The 16,652-nt window shown below is 40.4% G+C and overlaps 1 protein-coding gene across 9 annotated transcripts in view; it reads left to right on the top strand.

Annotated features, from left to right (window-relative positions):
- Positions 1 to 16,652, top strand: part of LOC129171762 (cadherin-1) — a 303,014-nt gene that overhangs the window by 261,712 nt on the left and 24,650 nt on the right. For all 9 annotated transcript variants that reach the window (XR_008566831.1, XM_054760803.1, XM_054760775.1 and 6 more), the window contains 3 exons: positions 120 to 434; positions 6,270 to 6,477; positions 13,714 to 14,203. Coding sequence is in view for 8 of the 9 variants with exons in the window: in XM_054760803.1 (XP_054616778.1) it covers positions 120 to 434; positions 6,270 to 6,477; positions 13,714 to 14,203 (1,013 nt within the window). In the remaining variant the exon portion in view is untranslated. The remainder of the gene's footprint in view (positions 1 to 119; positions 435 to 6,269; positions 6,478 to 13,713; positions 14,204 to 16,652) is intronic.

Raw genomic sequence — 16,652 nt, 5'->3', positions numbered from 1 at the left:
TGACGGTATTGGTAATACCAATATTGGGATCGATCCACCCACCTGTATCATCACTACATGTTAAATGAAGTGTCGATTTTTAACACAATTTGAAAGGTTTTCCCCTCAAATGTCTGCAGGTCCCACAGCCAGCCTGGTGTTACTGTCCCAGTTGCAGCCACTGTCCCGATCTCCATCCTCCACCCTCACGCTCTATGTGCCTCTGCTTTTAAGAGATGGGACATCGGGTCTCACCAGTACTGGCACGGTCACTGTGTCAGTCTGTCCCTGCCTGAGAGGCGGGGCCAAGACCGGGGAGAAGGGCAAACAAGCAGAGAGTGAATGGGACTGGGAAAGAGAAGCAGTGTGTCTTCCTCAGCATTCCACACTGCCTTCACCGGGGCTCAGCACTGCCGCCCTGCTGGCCATACTAGCTTGTGTTGCAACACTCCTGGGTAAGTTACTTTATCCTGTAGACCAGGGGTGTCCAAAGTGTGTCCCGGGGGCCATTTGTGTGTGTGTGTTTTTTTTTTAATTGCCCTGCAGCACATTCTAAAAACATAATTCAACAAGAAACAAAAAAAAAGCATAGCAAAAATGGAAAAATATGCAGTCATTGTACAAGAATAAGGCCAAAATATTAAGATACAAATGTTGTCATTTTACAAGAATAACATAATTTTATGAGGAAATATAACATCATTTTAGTAGCATAAAGTTGAAATATTAATATATAGATCTTTAAAAAATAGTAATCGTATGAAAAAAAAACAATAATAATAATTATAAATTACAATATAATATATTTATACAATACAATACAATACAATACAATGCAACGCAACGCAACAAAACGCAATGCAACGCAACGCAATTCAATGCAATGCAATGTAATACAATACAATACAATACATGCCAGTCAGCTGGGATAGAATCCAGCACACCCCCGCAACCCTAGTGAGGATAAGCGGCATAGAAAATGGATGGATGGATCATATAATATAATCATTTTTGGAAAATTAGGTTGAGGGCAAAAAGTTCTAATTCATAAGTCATATTTAAGATTCAAGATTCAAGAGTTTTATTGTCACATGCACAGTAAAACTGGTGGTCAATGATCCAAAACACACCAGCAAGTCCACCTCTGAATGGCGGAAGAAAAACAAAATGAAGACTTTGGAGTGGTCTAGTCCAAGTCCTGACCCGAATCCTATTGAGATGCTGTGGCATGACCTTAAAAAGGGGCTTCATGCTGGAAAAGCTTCCAATGTAGCTGAATGACAACAATTCTGCAAAGATGAGTGGGCCAAAATTCCTCCCCAGTGCTGTAAGAGACTCATTGCAAGTTATCACAAACGCTTGATTGCAGTTGTTGCTGCTAAGGGGGGCCCAACCAGTTATTAGCTTTAGGGGGCAATCACTTTTTCACACAGGAACCATGTAGCTTTGGATTCTTTTCTCCCTTAATAACAAAAACAGTTTTGTTGACATTAACTAATATTTAAATTAGTTTGATGATCTGAAACTTTTAAGTGTGACAAACATGCAAAAAAATAAGAAATCAGGAAGGGGGCAATATATGCTGTATAAGGGGGTGATATACTGTATATAGTGTATACAGTATATATATCGTGTCATTAGATGTCAATGCAAAAAATGGGAAGGTTATTTCAATGAGCACTGTGAAATACAGCATTTTTCCTCTATTTATTATTGGAGCACACCGTATCATTTCCAAATGAGTCATGTCATTACAATTTAAACCCTGCAAGACGAATGGCAATCTACATATGAAAAGACAAGTAAATAGACTTTACAGGCATTTATCCTTTGCCACCTGCCTGCATGCTTAATCTCCACATGCATATAATGAGCGCAGCGATGAAAGTGGGGGTTATTTTCTTCTAATCACAGTTAAAATAACAATTGTAGTGGGGTTTTGTGCATTGCTGCACTGCGAAACGGCACTTTCACCTGAGCACAAATTCACAACTGCACAATTGAATAATGTGCGGTGGCTGAGAAGGCTTTGGCTCCCGGCCAGCATCCTTGTCGTTTCTATTCAGTCTGTTGAATCCCTACTCATACCTTGTTGATATGGGCATTATCATTCTGGATGAGACCTGTTCAGGCACAAAAGGAACGGAATATAGCGTGAAGGTTATGATGCAAAGTGGCTTTTGGTGGACTTTTTGGAGTGACGAGAGCGTACGATGGTGAAGAAAGTTCAAGCACACGCAATCTTTTTGTATTAAACTCTACATTTTTGCTAGGCGGCGATGTTTGTAGTTCATACGAGGTTTATGTTAATTGTGTAACTGAGACTACAATATAATCGGGCCCTCCCCAAAAAGCCAAGTATTCTCATGCAAGCTCAATTAGGGTCTCTTTTTGAAGTAAGGACATCGCTTTCAGCACAAACTGAATGTAGCCTGGATAGGAGGTCCGAAAAGGGACAGCTGTGTTCTCCCAAAAAAACCTGAGGACAGGAGGTTGTCTTCGCAGACCACTCACTCACGGTGCAACCAAAAACAACACATGTGGAACACACAGTGTAACTGTATTGAAGTTAACGCTGACACGCTAATGCGCATGCAAAACATACATTATTTTTTGTTAATATTTCAACTCAGTGCTCCTAAAATGACATTCTGTCCTCGTAACACAAGGAGTTTATTTTTGGAAAATTGCGACATTTTTCTCTTGATTTTGACTTTGTGTTTCTCAAATTTCAGCTGTTTTTTCCCCATTTCGGCTATTGTTTTTATTCAATTTTCCAAGTAGTTCAACTTTCTTTTCTTCTCGTAATTATGACTTTAATCCCGTAATGTTTTGTATTTGTTCTCGTAACATTACAATGTCTTCCACAACCTAATTTTCCAAAAATTAGAACTTTTTTTTTCTTATAACTTTACAACTTTTTTTTTAAACGGATTTTTTCTTAAATGTTTTAACTTCACGCTTGTTATTTTTCCTCACAATATTACAACGTTATTCTCTCACAATTAGGCCTTTTTGCTCTTCACATTTTGACTTTATTCTTGTAAAATGACTGCAGATTTTTCCATTTTTGCTGTTGTTTTTATCTATTTAATTATTCATTTTCTTGTTAAATGATATTTTTAGAATGTGCTGTGGGCCAATAACAAAACAGCCGCAGGCCGTAACTTTGAACACCCTTGGCTTAAGCGGTTAACTCAGGTGACGAATAGAAGCGACTAGTTTGCAGTAGTTCTGATGTGATGATAGTCCATCACATTTCCCCAACAAGAAGTTACGCAGCATGCCTTGCGGGTTATCCATTGGTAAAATAGTATTGTTTTGCATGTATACAGTATGAGTGCGTAAGTGTCTATTTTGATGCTTGCTGAGTCCGTGTGGTACAGTTACATTGTGTGTTCCACATGTGTGACTGTTTTTGTTGTCTTATTTTTAGTTGCACTGTGAGTGAGGTAGTTGAAGTTTGCCCAAGACTACTTTCCGTGCAATTCAGGCTTTACCAGTGTGGGGTAAATGACAAAAGACGAAAGTTTTGTTAAAAAATCTGCAAATTCCCGGGTCTGTGCTACTAAAACTGGTGTTGTGGTATTTGAGAAAGGTCTCCAGAGCACTTTCAGGGAGTCTCTTTCTCATCTGGGATTGATTGCATTTTAACTGCTATCTTGTCTCAGATCCAATATCGGGGATTCTGGATTTTTTCTCAAGAACAGTCAAGACAAAAACTGTTTGCACACAACCGTAGCGCTTCTTCTGCGATTGGGCTCAAGTCTGGTTGGTTTCAATCAATGAATGTTGTTACATAACCTTAACCCGCTGTGAAACTATGACACAATAACATAGGGATGCACCAATCCATCGGCCACCGATCGGTATCGGACGATTTTGTTGAAAAAGCATGTGATCGGCATAAGCCGATAAACGCCTTTCAGCGCCGATCACCTGTGACTTGTACTACTGCAGCCTGCAGCGATACCTGCGTGCACTCGTGTCTTGCTCTAAGGTCTTGGGTAGCATCCACCTGCCACTTTCCTTCACACCCCGCAGGCGTGCCAAAACAAAACAATCCTGTCTGCCTTGTGGAACTTACCTGCCAACACATGCCAAGAAAAATATCTCACAGGGGTAGCACGTTAAAAAGCTTCCATTTAATACGGCATTTGAAGAACAAACACTTGACGGAGTATGGTGAGTTTTGGAGGCTCACGGTGTGATCATCAGTCAAATGGCAGCGAACGCAGCCAAAATGCTGGACAACATTCGCCCGTATGTGCATGACAGTCAGGAGGCTAAGCAAATAACCCGACAAATACTGTAATTGAATTCAATTCATCGGACGAGATGACCAGCTTTTGTCAGCGGTGGAAGACACGGGGTTCCCACCTGTGTGCTACCTGGAAGTCCTGCTAGGACTCCACCTACGTACTTGATCTCACACCCAAAGTCTCCTTAAAGAAGGTGTCTCATCTTCTGTAAGTTTTACCAGTGATATATACATGTACTGTATATACAGTCAAACCTGTCTTAGCGGCCACCTGTATAGAATGGCCACCTGCCTATAGTAGCCACTGAAAAATCCCCCGCAGAAAACTTGCGTCTTATAGACCCTGTGTATAGGGTATACATATATATATATATATATATATATATATATATATATATATATATATATATATATATATATATATATATATATATATATATAGCACAGCTTTGTTCTGTGGGTCGTGGATATATTCTATCAGTTATTATTAAGCCTCTAGCTTCCTTTTAGTAAGTAAAAACCTTGGCTATGATTGCACTATATTGTCATGTAGACCTACAAAGTACACTTGGAAGAACAAGAGGTGAATAAATGTATTGCAACTGATGTGAAACTGATGAGGGGTAGGATTAAATAAGCTTTGCTTCTTCCTACTCCTTTTTGGACATGCAAAATTGTGAATTGTACTATGTGATGTGCTACTGTTTGACTCATGCATGTTCAGGATTAAAACCATGAACCATGATAATAACAAGCCTAGTAGTGCTGTAAAACTTTTATCCACAGTCCGCAGTGCCCTCTACTGGTCAACATTGTTATTATTATTATGTTTTTCCCTTTTTTTTCTTTTTTTTTTCCTCTACTGGTCAACATTCAAACTGGACACCAACCTGTCTATAGAGGCCACCTGTCTATAGCGGCCACTTTTGCAGACTCCCTCTAGTGGCCGCTAGACAAGTTTGACTGTATATACATATACAGTCAAACTTGTACAGTCAAACTACAGTATATATATATATACTGTGTATATATTTTTTATTTCCATGGACCTTGGAATTGTCCTAACTTCTCCCTCTTATACGGCACCCCTGGCCAATAGCACTCATCATCATAAATAAATGTAAAAATTTATGGTTAATCCATGTGATCGGTATCAGCCAATTTCAGTCATGGATGGTCCATATCAGAATCGGTATCATAAAACCCTGAGCAGAGCATCCCTGCAATAAACTACAGTGTTCCCTCGCTCTATTGCGGTTCACCTTTCACGGATTCGCTGTTACGGAATTGTTTGAATGCTTCTTTTTCTTTTTTATTCCAGCGTATGAACACTGTTACTGGCTGAGCCTGGCCCTTTAAGAAGAATTGCATTGTGGGATGTTGTTTTGCGATACAGGAAGAAGCGGAAATGCGCATTGCGTCATGACGTTTTCCGTTTTCCATGTCATGCACGTAAACTGGTTATTCGGAACGTTTCAGAAACCGGAGTATTGACCTTTTCCCGAATATTGACTGCATGTAAACGCAGTGATTGTTTAAAAACACCAGCCTGTAGGATAAGCCTAAGTGGTTCGGTCCTGCATTGTTTTTAAACCGTGTCCATCTCTCCTTCTTTACACAAACATTTCAACCTTGTTGGACATCTGAAGAGCTGCAGAAGCTTGCTTTTATTTTTCCTCCACATCCTCAGGTCAAATGTTACTCTCTGTTTTGGGAACATGGAATAAGAATCACAGAGTCATGGGAGACTAATGCGTCTATTTGCCTGGCTGGAGCTCAAAGTCAATTACAGAGTGGGGGCATGCAGCCTGCTGATATGATACACCTGCCCTCTAACCCAAGGCCTCCTCTGAATTTGTTTTGTCTCACCTCTTTGTCTGCCTTAATGTTTCTCTATCTCCCTCTCCCCCTCCATGGCTTCTTCCTCCTCCCTTTTATTTCCCCTGTGACTTCCCTTCACCCCTTTTCATCATTCCTTTTTCAATTTCTTCCCTCAATTTCCTTTGTGCCTGCTGCCATCGCACCGTAGCGGTGAGTGCCCTGTCATTGTCGCTGCGGCGTCAGAAGCGGGACTCCCTGTCACCGCTGGAGGATGATGACGTCCGTGAGAACATCATCACATACGACGATGAAGGCGGCGGTGAGGCCGACACGGCTGCCTTTGACATCGCAGCACTCCAGAGCGCCCCCCACAGCTCGCGTTCACGCGGCTATCGCACGCTGGACAGCAGGAACATGTAAGTAAAGCGGAATTTGCACACAATATTGTTTGATAACCCAGCCAATACACGAAAAGTGGAGCAAAATTTTGTCTGTTGAAAACCAAATCATACGAAAACTGAGGTTCGACTGTACAGTACTAGTACTAGTATTAAATACTACTTTTTTGCTTATCTTTCCTGTTTTTTGGGGGGGAGGTTTCCAAGTATTTCAACTTTCTTCTGAAATAATGTTCGGTAATATTATGAATTTATTCCCATTAGATTATAACTTTTTGCCTGACCTGATTTTCCAAAAATTACAGCTTTGTTGTGTTTTGTTTTTCATAAAATATGACTTAAAAAAATTCTTTAATATTGCAACTCTGTGCTGCTAAAATTACATTATCTGTTCTCATAATATTACAAGTTAATTTTCATAAGATTGCAATGTTTTTTGTGATAGAATGACTTTTTTTCTCTTAATATTTTGACTTTATGCTCATCAAATAACAGCTGTTTTTTTTCTGCTGTTGTTTTTTTTAATTTTCCAACTATTTCAACTTTCTCCTTGTAAATTTTCTTCACGTAATTATGACTTTATTTTAGCTTTATTCTCATAACATTATAACTTTTTCCACAACCTAATTTCCAAAAAATGTGAACTTTATTTGGTGTTTTGCTTGTTTCTCTTAATATTACGACTTTATTAATATTTTGACTTTATTCTATAAAATTACTGCTGATCTTTCCATTTTTGCTGTTTTTTTTAGTTTTCTTGTTAAATTATATTTTTAGAATGTGCTGCAGGCTAATAAAAAAACAACTACAGGGCCCCAGATGGACCCCGGGCTGCACTTTGAACACCCTTGGCTTAAGAGGTTAACTCAGGTGACGAAGCAAATAGTTTGTAATGTGAGGCTGTGTTCAATTTTGTGCTTAGACTATACCAATAAAGACCAATGAAAAGATGAGGTGTCTGATACAAATGCCCCTCGGCTGGATTTTGAACACACCTGTCCTAAACATTGGTTACAGTGTGGTTTTTTTTCATTTTGTGAAGGAGTGCAATCCGATATTTACTGGTGTTCTGCAGCATGCTAGACAAATGATAGTTTTGCTCCGTGTACTATTTAGGGTTAGGGCTAGGGTTAGGGCTAGTTTCAACAGCACGCCTTCCCGTTTCAAGATTCAAGAGTTTTATTGTCATATGCACAGTAAAACATGTATTTCTGCTATGCAATGAAATTCTTATTCTGTTCATTCTCCCAAAAAAAAGAAAGAAAACACAAGAAAATGAATAAGAACATAAGAAACATAAATACCAATAAATTAAGCAACAAGAAGAGAAGAGACATGAATAGGAATAAATAAATAATAAAGTGCTATGAGTGTGTGAGTGCTTCGTTGAGAAGCCTGATGGCCTGTGGGTAAAAGCTGTTTGCCAGCCTTGTGGCCCTGGACTTCAAACTCCTGTAGCGTCGTCTTCGTAGGACTCTAGTTTTATAAATGTCTTGCAGTGAGGGGAGGGCTGCCCCAACAATGTTCTGTGAGGTCTTGATCACCCGCTGGAGTGCCTTCCTATCACATGTTGTACAGTTACCGTACCAAACAATGAATAGAGGCGGTAAGGACACTTTCCATAGTGCACCTATAGAAGCAACTGAGGATTTTGGTTGACATGCCAAATTTCCTCAGTCTTCTCAGGAAGTACAGTCTCTTTTGAGACTTCTTGATAATTAGTTGGGTGTTATGAGACCAGGTGAGGTCCTTGCTGATGTGTGTGCCAAGGAGCTTGAAGGTTTTCACCCCCTCCACCACTTTACCACTTTACCATCTTGGGCCCACCGCTGACCAGTTTCAAAAGAGAGCAGTTGGATTGTTTTGTTTTTTTTATGCCTTTTGGTACAGGACTGGATCTGAGCGGAAACATATCCTGTTTATAAATCCATCAAAAGTTTGTGAAAGCGCCAGAGCCAGTGTTCAACTTACTTTGGGAGCAAAAGCCCCTACAAATCGCACGTGCAGTCCCATAAAGACCCATAAATTAGTCAATCTGTGGGATTCGTTCATATATATATGTAACAGAGGCCAGCTGGTGCAGCTGTACAACAAGTACATTAGTAAACCTCACTCTCTGGAACGTAAGAGTGGATCCGGGATTTTCCTTGTGTGGAATACAACCAACGCAGCTCAATTAATACAGCCATGGCCAAAAACAGTGGCATCTTTGGCCAAAAACATCTTGGCATGCCAATACTTTTGGCCATGACTGCAGTCGTGGAGCTGTGAACATGGGACTATGCCCAGGAGTTTGTGGACTTGGAGATGGCATTCAACCATGTTCCTCGAGGAATCATGTGGGGAGTACTTAGGGAGTAATTCAGGACGTTCACTCCCTGTATGACCGGTATCAAAAGACAAGCGAGATAACGCAATAACTTTTGTGATTTATTACAACCCCAAATTTGGTCATAAACTTCTGCCATCACAAACAGGAAATGATGCTCGAAGTTGTTACACTAACTACAGCATTTCTTAGATTCAGTGGCCATTGTCAACTGTTAAGCCTCAAGGGTGACACTTCCATCAGGATTTAGATTAGATACTCTAACATTTAGGAGGTACAAAATCCAGACTGAGATAAAATGCTGCTGCGTCAACGTCAGCTCGTCGCGGATGTTTGCGTTGAAACTTTAAATTAAGAGCAGCACATTTGTTGAATTTCTGTTATGACAATGTTTACTTATAGGACTTATAGTGCACACAAGTGAAAGAATCTGATGTATGGCTAATCAATGCATTTCCTTTCGCGTACCAGTACTCAAAGACCTCACAAAATACTGTAAATGAAAATGAACTGCTCGTCTCAATGTGGGCATGTGTGTATGTTTTCCTTGTCGCTCGTCTTCAGGAAGACGGTTCACCCTATGCTTTGGTTTCAGCACCTTGGCGTGTTTTGGCATGAACGGAGTGAACCCTTTTGTTAGTCATACAATCTCTCGGTGGGTGGAGACGGGGCCGCAAGCATACACACAGAGTGCAGAAGAGTAGTAACGTAGTAGAAAGTAAATTAGTAAATTGCAACACATTGTCATATATTCTTTCATTGTACTTAAAAGTACTGTTAAAGTCTCGTCTTGTCCTCGAAGATCCAATCTTGTGTATCGCCTCGTCTCCTGAACTGATTTTCTGATGACACCCCTAGCTCTTAGCGTTTTATTTCCAAACGATGAGTCGAACAACCATCACGGATCATTGAAAACGTGTTCCTATAGTTACAATATCACATTATACCTCTACAATTGTGCTGTAAGAGATGTGAAATCAAAGTTTTTACTTTTCAGATTCTCGTGTTGTGTTTTTGGCATATTTTTTATAAGAGGTCTCATTTTATGGGTTGCACAGTGGCCTAGTGGTTAGCATGTTGGCTGCACAGTCAGGAGATCTGGGTTCAAATCTCCATTGGACGTCTCTGTGTGGAGTTTGCATGTTCTCCCTGTGCATGCGTGGGTTTTCTCTGGATACTCTGGTGTCCTCCCACATTCCCAAAATATGCATGTTAGTTTAAGTGGTGACTCTAGATTGTAAATACCTAAATAGGTATGAATGTGAGTGTGAAAGGTTGTTTGTCTATATGTGCCCCATGATTGGCCGCCAATCAGTCCAGGGTGTACCCCGCCTCTCACCCAAAGTCAACAGGGATAGGCTCCAGCATACCCCCCCACAACCCTAATGGGGATTAAGCGGCTATGAAAATAAAGGAATGAGTCTCATTTTAAGTGTGGGCACTGCTAAAATGTTAGAGAAAGCTCAGGCTATAACTCGAACCTTGACCAGAAGGTTTGTAATTCCAGAGGAATTATGCAACATTTAAGAATATTACCCTAGTATCAGCTATTGCATCTCTTCAGGTTCTTAGATGAACTTTTTTTTGAGTGTGTCGACACCAATTGGTTCGTTTAATTGCAACAATTCACACTCTAAAAAGACCAATTTACCGCTTCAGAGTGGAAGCTTTAATCTCCCCCTGAAACATAATTGATCCACTTTTGGAACCGATCAAGCTGTAACTCCCAGGTCATAATCAGGCGCTATCAAACTGCTGATGTAGAGTGCTATCAAGCTTTGCGGTCCTGGTGGACCACATCGCTGTCCTCGTTTTGTTCAAGCTTGTTTATGCTCCACTACATCAATGACTTGTATGTACCCACTTTGATGTTCCTTGAAACATTTTTATTGCCTTCGGTCGAACAATTAGCGCCAGTGTATTCATGCAAGTCCTATGGAGAGGCCATAAATAAGTAGGAAGGCTGCCTTCATTTAATCAAAATTGTTGAGGGGTTTCTTGTGCTATTTATGGAGGTAGGCAAGAACACAAAGCACCCTCTCAAATCTAATGCAATTCTTTGCAATAGAGTCTACGTTTGTAAAGCTATGAAATGTTTTGTCTATTTTTTTTCAGAAAGTTTGTCAGAGAGAATAGCTAGTTAAATAATAGCTTGTTAAAGTTTGTGTAAGGTATTGAGGTTCCTTTACTTTTGCATAATATTGAATACTGAATAGGAATACTTTACATTGTGATACGTGTACCACAATTTTGCAGTACACACAGAACAACTACTTTACGTTTTATGATGTGGAGCGACTTGTCCTCCTTTTCCTGGGTTGCAGGAAAAATCAAAGATTTTTTTGATCGTCAGGGTCGCGCTACCTAGTGCTTCCGTAGCCAAACAAACTTTTGTGTCTCAGCACACAACTATGGTGAGTTCAGGGACCACTGAACAAAGTGCAAAATGTCAATGCTTGATGATAAAACATTGTCAGTCAAGCATAAAGACATAAACATGTAATATTGTGAACATGTTTGCTGTACAGTTTACCTGTATTATCACGTATTTGTACATTACTACTGACTCATGGCGACTGAGAAAACTGCATATTTTCAAGAAAAAATGAATAAATAAAAATAATAAACAATAAAATCTAAATATTTGCAGTGTAGAAGGGCAAATGTGTGAGGTTAAAACCCTCGTTACCAGGTGGTGCAAGACCCTTCACCTTTGTGTGTTGAGCAGGCGCACCCACCTCTCTGACTTCTCCGCTTAAAGGGTTAAAGCCTCCTGTGTTAAAAAGGACACTTCTAAGTCAGGTTGAAGGAAACTCACGCAGGTTTTCACAGCTCGTGTAGAGGCGGCCCCGCTACATCCAGACCAAGTACAATAGAGTAACCATATTTATATTGCACCCAGCACTGGACCTTCCACTTTATAGCCGCTTTCCTTCATATTGGTTTATTGCACTTGGTATAGACCTGGGAAATTTTACTAATCTGTTAGCGATGAGAAGGACCTGTTTGTAAAGTTAAAATTATGACCAGAACAACCTAAAAGGAATTATCTTAGACAAACAGCCTACTCTTTTATCACACAAGACGTAAAAACAACAGTGAAAGTGAATGTAGGAAATTTAATAGTCAAGTATGCAAGGGCAAAAAGCAGCAAAAAGGGAAAAATCATACATCACTTTGTCTTATGTTGATGAGCTCCAGTTACATATATATGAACAAAGGTTGAAAAAATGTACCAAACCGGAATGTCCAAAGTGGTTTAAAATGGGGAGTGGGTCACTACCACCCTCTCAGTTTCATCCCAAAATGAACAATAAACATGCCACACCAGCATCCAGATAAAAAATAATAAGACCAAAGTAATCCTTCCTGAACTCCACTGCTAGGGGGAAAATCCTTATCCCAAAGGTGAGACTCGTCTAGAGCAGGTTGCTCTTTTCGCTTTTCAGAACAAAGTCACAGTTTTGGTCAATTTGGTAGAAGCTACGTAGCCCAGGGACTCACAAGGTGAAGAAGCCCCGAATAATCTTGGGTGCGGTCTTTATACCTTTTCACCCTTTGGCGTCATAGCTCCAACCTTCTCCTCCTTTCCTGAAACTTATTAACATATTCCACTTCTTCTCGGAACATTAAAAAATTACCCCGCAAGTCTTGACCTTTAGGTCTTACTCAACCCCCTCCCAGTGGTGGAGTTACATGTCTGAACCAGACATTTCTCAAGAAGGCCGCAAACGGTTCAAATCAACACTTCCCTTTTTTGGGTGACTAGTCTGTGTATGTGTGCATGTGTGTGTCACAATGTCCCTAACAATGCATTCACTCGGAACTAAGTGCAGGTTCAACTAACTTGTGTTCAAAATGTAGTTACTTCATTTTAAGTAAATGTAATAGTAGCTATTTATGATAGCTTGCAAAACAAGCAAGCTCAAAAGGCCATTGCTTATACATATATGCACATATTACTACATACACTTCCTCTTTTTACCAGGCGAGGTCGACCTAACAATGCATTCACTCGGAACTAGGTGAAGGTTCAACTAACTTGTGTTCAAAATGTAGTTACTTCAATTTAAGTAAATGTAATAGTAGCTATTTATGATAGCTTGCAAAACAAGCAAGCTCAAAAGGCCATTGCTTATACATATATGCACATATTACTACATACACTTCCTCTTTTTACCAGGCGAGGTCGACCTAACAATACTTAATTGCATAGCCATAAGCACAATCCTATTATAGAGTGTTCCTCCTTTATGCCATGCAACCCTCCTATGTCTGCCCATACTAACCATACATGTCTTTTTTATATTTATTATCGACAGTGGTATTTATGGCGTCATTATCAACAGGCATACATGTTGTATATGACAGCAAACATTTACCCTTAACTCTTGTCCTCGCCAGTCACCCCTGGCTGGGACCCAAGAAAGGGGCTATCATTCCGGGCCAGAATGAACCTGGGAGCCTATGATGATTAAGGGGTAGCTTCACTCTCCCCAAGTCACTTGCATGACCTCATCACCGGATGCCTTTTACAGTCATGCCCAGGACCCAGTCTTTCCTAAAAAAGTCCCTTGTTGTAGGATTCTTGACACAACCTACGGCAATAATTTCTGGGTTTACAGTTTTATTCAGGTACTTCAACCTAATAATTGAATCCAGTGTTCCTTTCATCTTGATGTTTGATTCTCAGGGCACTGAATTGATCGCAACAGGACTGTTCAGGTTGTATTAGAAGACGTTTTGCCTCTCATCCGAGCAGGCTCCATCAGTTCATGCTGTTCACATCAGACGAGGTAGGACAGCTCTAGTCCAAGACAACCTGAACAGTCCAGTTGCGATCGATTGAATGCCCTGAGAATACAATGACCTGGAAGAATGAATTAATATTTATAGGCATATTCTTCATGTTTTGTGTTTTACAGACGCTACGGCCAACGTAGCCAAGAAAAAGGTCGCATGTACAGCTGGACTCAGAATCCGGGCGTCGATCACAACTACTCAGGCCCGGGTGGACCCCTTTATGGCCGCCTCTGCTACAGCAGCCACACATTACCAGTTCTACGCCGCACACCAGGTGGAACATTCGAACCGGGCCTGGCAGAGCTGGGATACCGTTTTCCTGGAGGCCAACCAGACCAATCGTTGGTCATCCAAAACCAAGGTGCCATGGTTGGCCCAATGGACTCAGGGGCTGTGTATATAACCCCCACAGATCTCAGCACAGGAAGCCGGACCGGAAGTCATGCGGGCAGCCGCGACGGGACCGCAACCCAGAGTGGTGTGAGCACGTCGGATGAAGGAACACCGCGGACTGGTGACAGCCAGGAGAAACGACGAGGGATGGGAACTTCGAGCAACTGCACTGAGGAGAGCAGTGAAGACAAAGCGAACCACAATCAAGATGTGGACTGGGTAAGTAACCTAAACAAATACACATTCAATTCTTTTACAAGTGTGGCTGCAATGTCATCAATCCACATTTTGTGCAAACAATAAATGAATTTACAGTAGGTCTAGGGCTCCAGCTAGGGTTAGGAGCTAGAGATTAGGGCTAGGGCTAGCTTTAAGGGTTAGGGTTAGGGCTAGTACTAGGGTTAGGGGTTAGGGCTAGAGTTGGGGTTAGGGGATAGGGTTAGGGCTAGGCCAAGGTTTATGGTTAGCAGTCGGGCTAAGGTGGCGATAACTGAACTGAATTTACACTGAGATAGGACTGAAGTCATGGCTTCAGTTTGTTGTAGGAACGATAGTTATTTTTGTGTTTCTGAGTATAAGTATGTGCTAGCGCTAGAACTAGGGTTGCAGCTAGGGTTAGGGCTAGTGCTAGGATTAGGGTTGGGGCTATGGGTTAGGTTTAGGGCTAGACCTAGGGTTTAGGGTTAGGGCTAGGTTTGGGGCTAGGCCTAGGTTTAGGGGTTAGTGATAGGGCTAGGGTTGGGGTTAGGGCTGGCTTTAGGGTCCAGTCTTTCCAACAAAAATTATAATAAGGTGGAAATGAAAGACAAAAGGACAGCGTCAATGCTCTTAAGAAAGATCTGGGAGAACAAAGATGGGAAAGGGTGTATGATGGAAACGATGTGGATGAAGCATATGAACACTTTCTAAATATTTATGTGAAGCTTTATGATAAGAACTGTCTCTTGAGAGAAATGTCCAATCAGCAAAAGAATAATCAGCCATGGATGACGAAAGGCTTGCAAAATGCCTGTAAAAAGAAAAACACAACAAATCATTCACATTGTCAATAAATGTAAAACAAAAACATCAACTCACTGTAATCGAATTGATATGGAAACGATGAAAATGGTAACCAACCAGATCGCAGAACCGCTGACATACATCAGTAACTTATCATTTCAGATTGGTACATTTCCAGGCAAAATGGTAAGTAGTTCCAATTTTCAAAAACAGAGACAAACATCAATTTACAAACTATCACCCGGTTTCATTATTCCCACAGTTTGCCAAAATTATTGAAAACTTGTTCAACAACAGGTTGGACAAATTTATTGATAAGAATAAATTACTCGTGGACAGTCAATACGGATACAGAGCTAACATTTCAACTTCCATGGCACTGATCAAAATTACAGAGAAAATTACCAACGCTAAAAATGGCAGAAAGTGTGTAGCTGCAGTATTCATGGATTTGACAAAAGGTGTTGATACAATTAATCACAACATCCTAATTACAAAATTAGAAAGGTGTGGCATCAAAGGGTTAGTGTTGAATTGGGTTCAAAGCTAGCTAGCTAACAGAAAACAATATGTCAAGCTAGGAGAATGTACTGCAGCATGTTTAAATATATTGTGCGGCGTACCCCAGGGGTCAATACTGGGACCAAAACTGTTCAACCTACAGTATATATAAACGACATCTGTAAAGTCACGAAAGACCTTAAGTCTAGTACTATTTGCAGACGATACTATTGCCTTCTACTGTATTCTGGAGAAAGTACACAAGAGCTCATAAAAAAGTCTCAGATGAAATGACTATACTAAAAAGATGGTTTGATAAAAACAGATTAGCCCTGAAGATAAGTAAAACTAAAATAATGCTATTTGGTAATAGCAGAAAGAATACTTATGTGCTTATAAATATTGATGGAGTGAACATCGAAAGGGTGAACGAAAATGCATTTCTGGGGGTTATTATTGCTGAAAAGATGAGCTGGAAATCTGACATTGAAAATATAAAACATAAAGTGGGGAGAAATACATCAATATTGAATACAGCAAAATCCGTCCTCGATCAAAAATCACACCACACTCTCTATTGCACTCTGGTGTTACCATATCTAACTTATTGTGTGGAGATATGGGGAGATAACTGTAAAAGTACAGTTCACTCGCTAAAGGTACTGCAAAAAAGATGACTGAGGATAATCCATGCCGCTTATAGAGTACATACAAATCCTCTATTTTTAAAATCACAATTATCAAAATCCCATAATCTAGTCAACTTTCAAACAGCTAAAATTATGCATAAAGCAAACAATAATCTGCTACCCCAAAATATTTTAATTCTTCACAAAACGAGAGGAGAAATACGACCTCAGGGGAAAATGAAACTTAAACCACTGAAACGCGAGAACAACGTTAAAAACCTTCAGCATCTCCGTATGTGGAATCAAATCATGGAACGCATTGAGCAAAGAACTCAAACAAAGCACTGAGATGAGCGATTTCAAGAAACAATACAAGCAGCTGATGTTTGCAAAGTACAAGGAAGAAGAGTCCTGAAACACTGTGTACATACAATAATATGTCCAAACAATACTACACTCACTACTAACTCTTCCTTCTTGTCAATTATTACTCTTCATTCTTATGTGAGTGCATTGCCAGCACTCACCCATTATCC

The sequence above is a fragment of the Dunckerocampus dactyliophorus genome, chromosome 2, assembly GCF_027744805.1.
Source record: "Dunckerocampus dactyliophorus isolate RoL2022-P2 chromosome 2, RoL_Ddac_1.1, whole genome shotgun sequence".
In the NCBI taxonomy this organism is placed as follows: domain Eukaryota; kingdom Metazoa; phylum Chordata; class Actinopteri; order Syngnathiformes; family Syngnathidae; genus Dunckerocampus; species Dunckerocampus dactyliophorus.
Note: the sequence above shows the minus strand (reverse complement) of the source record. Positions and strands in the feature narration are given on the sequence as shown.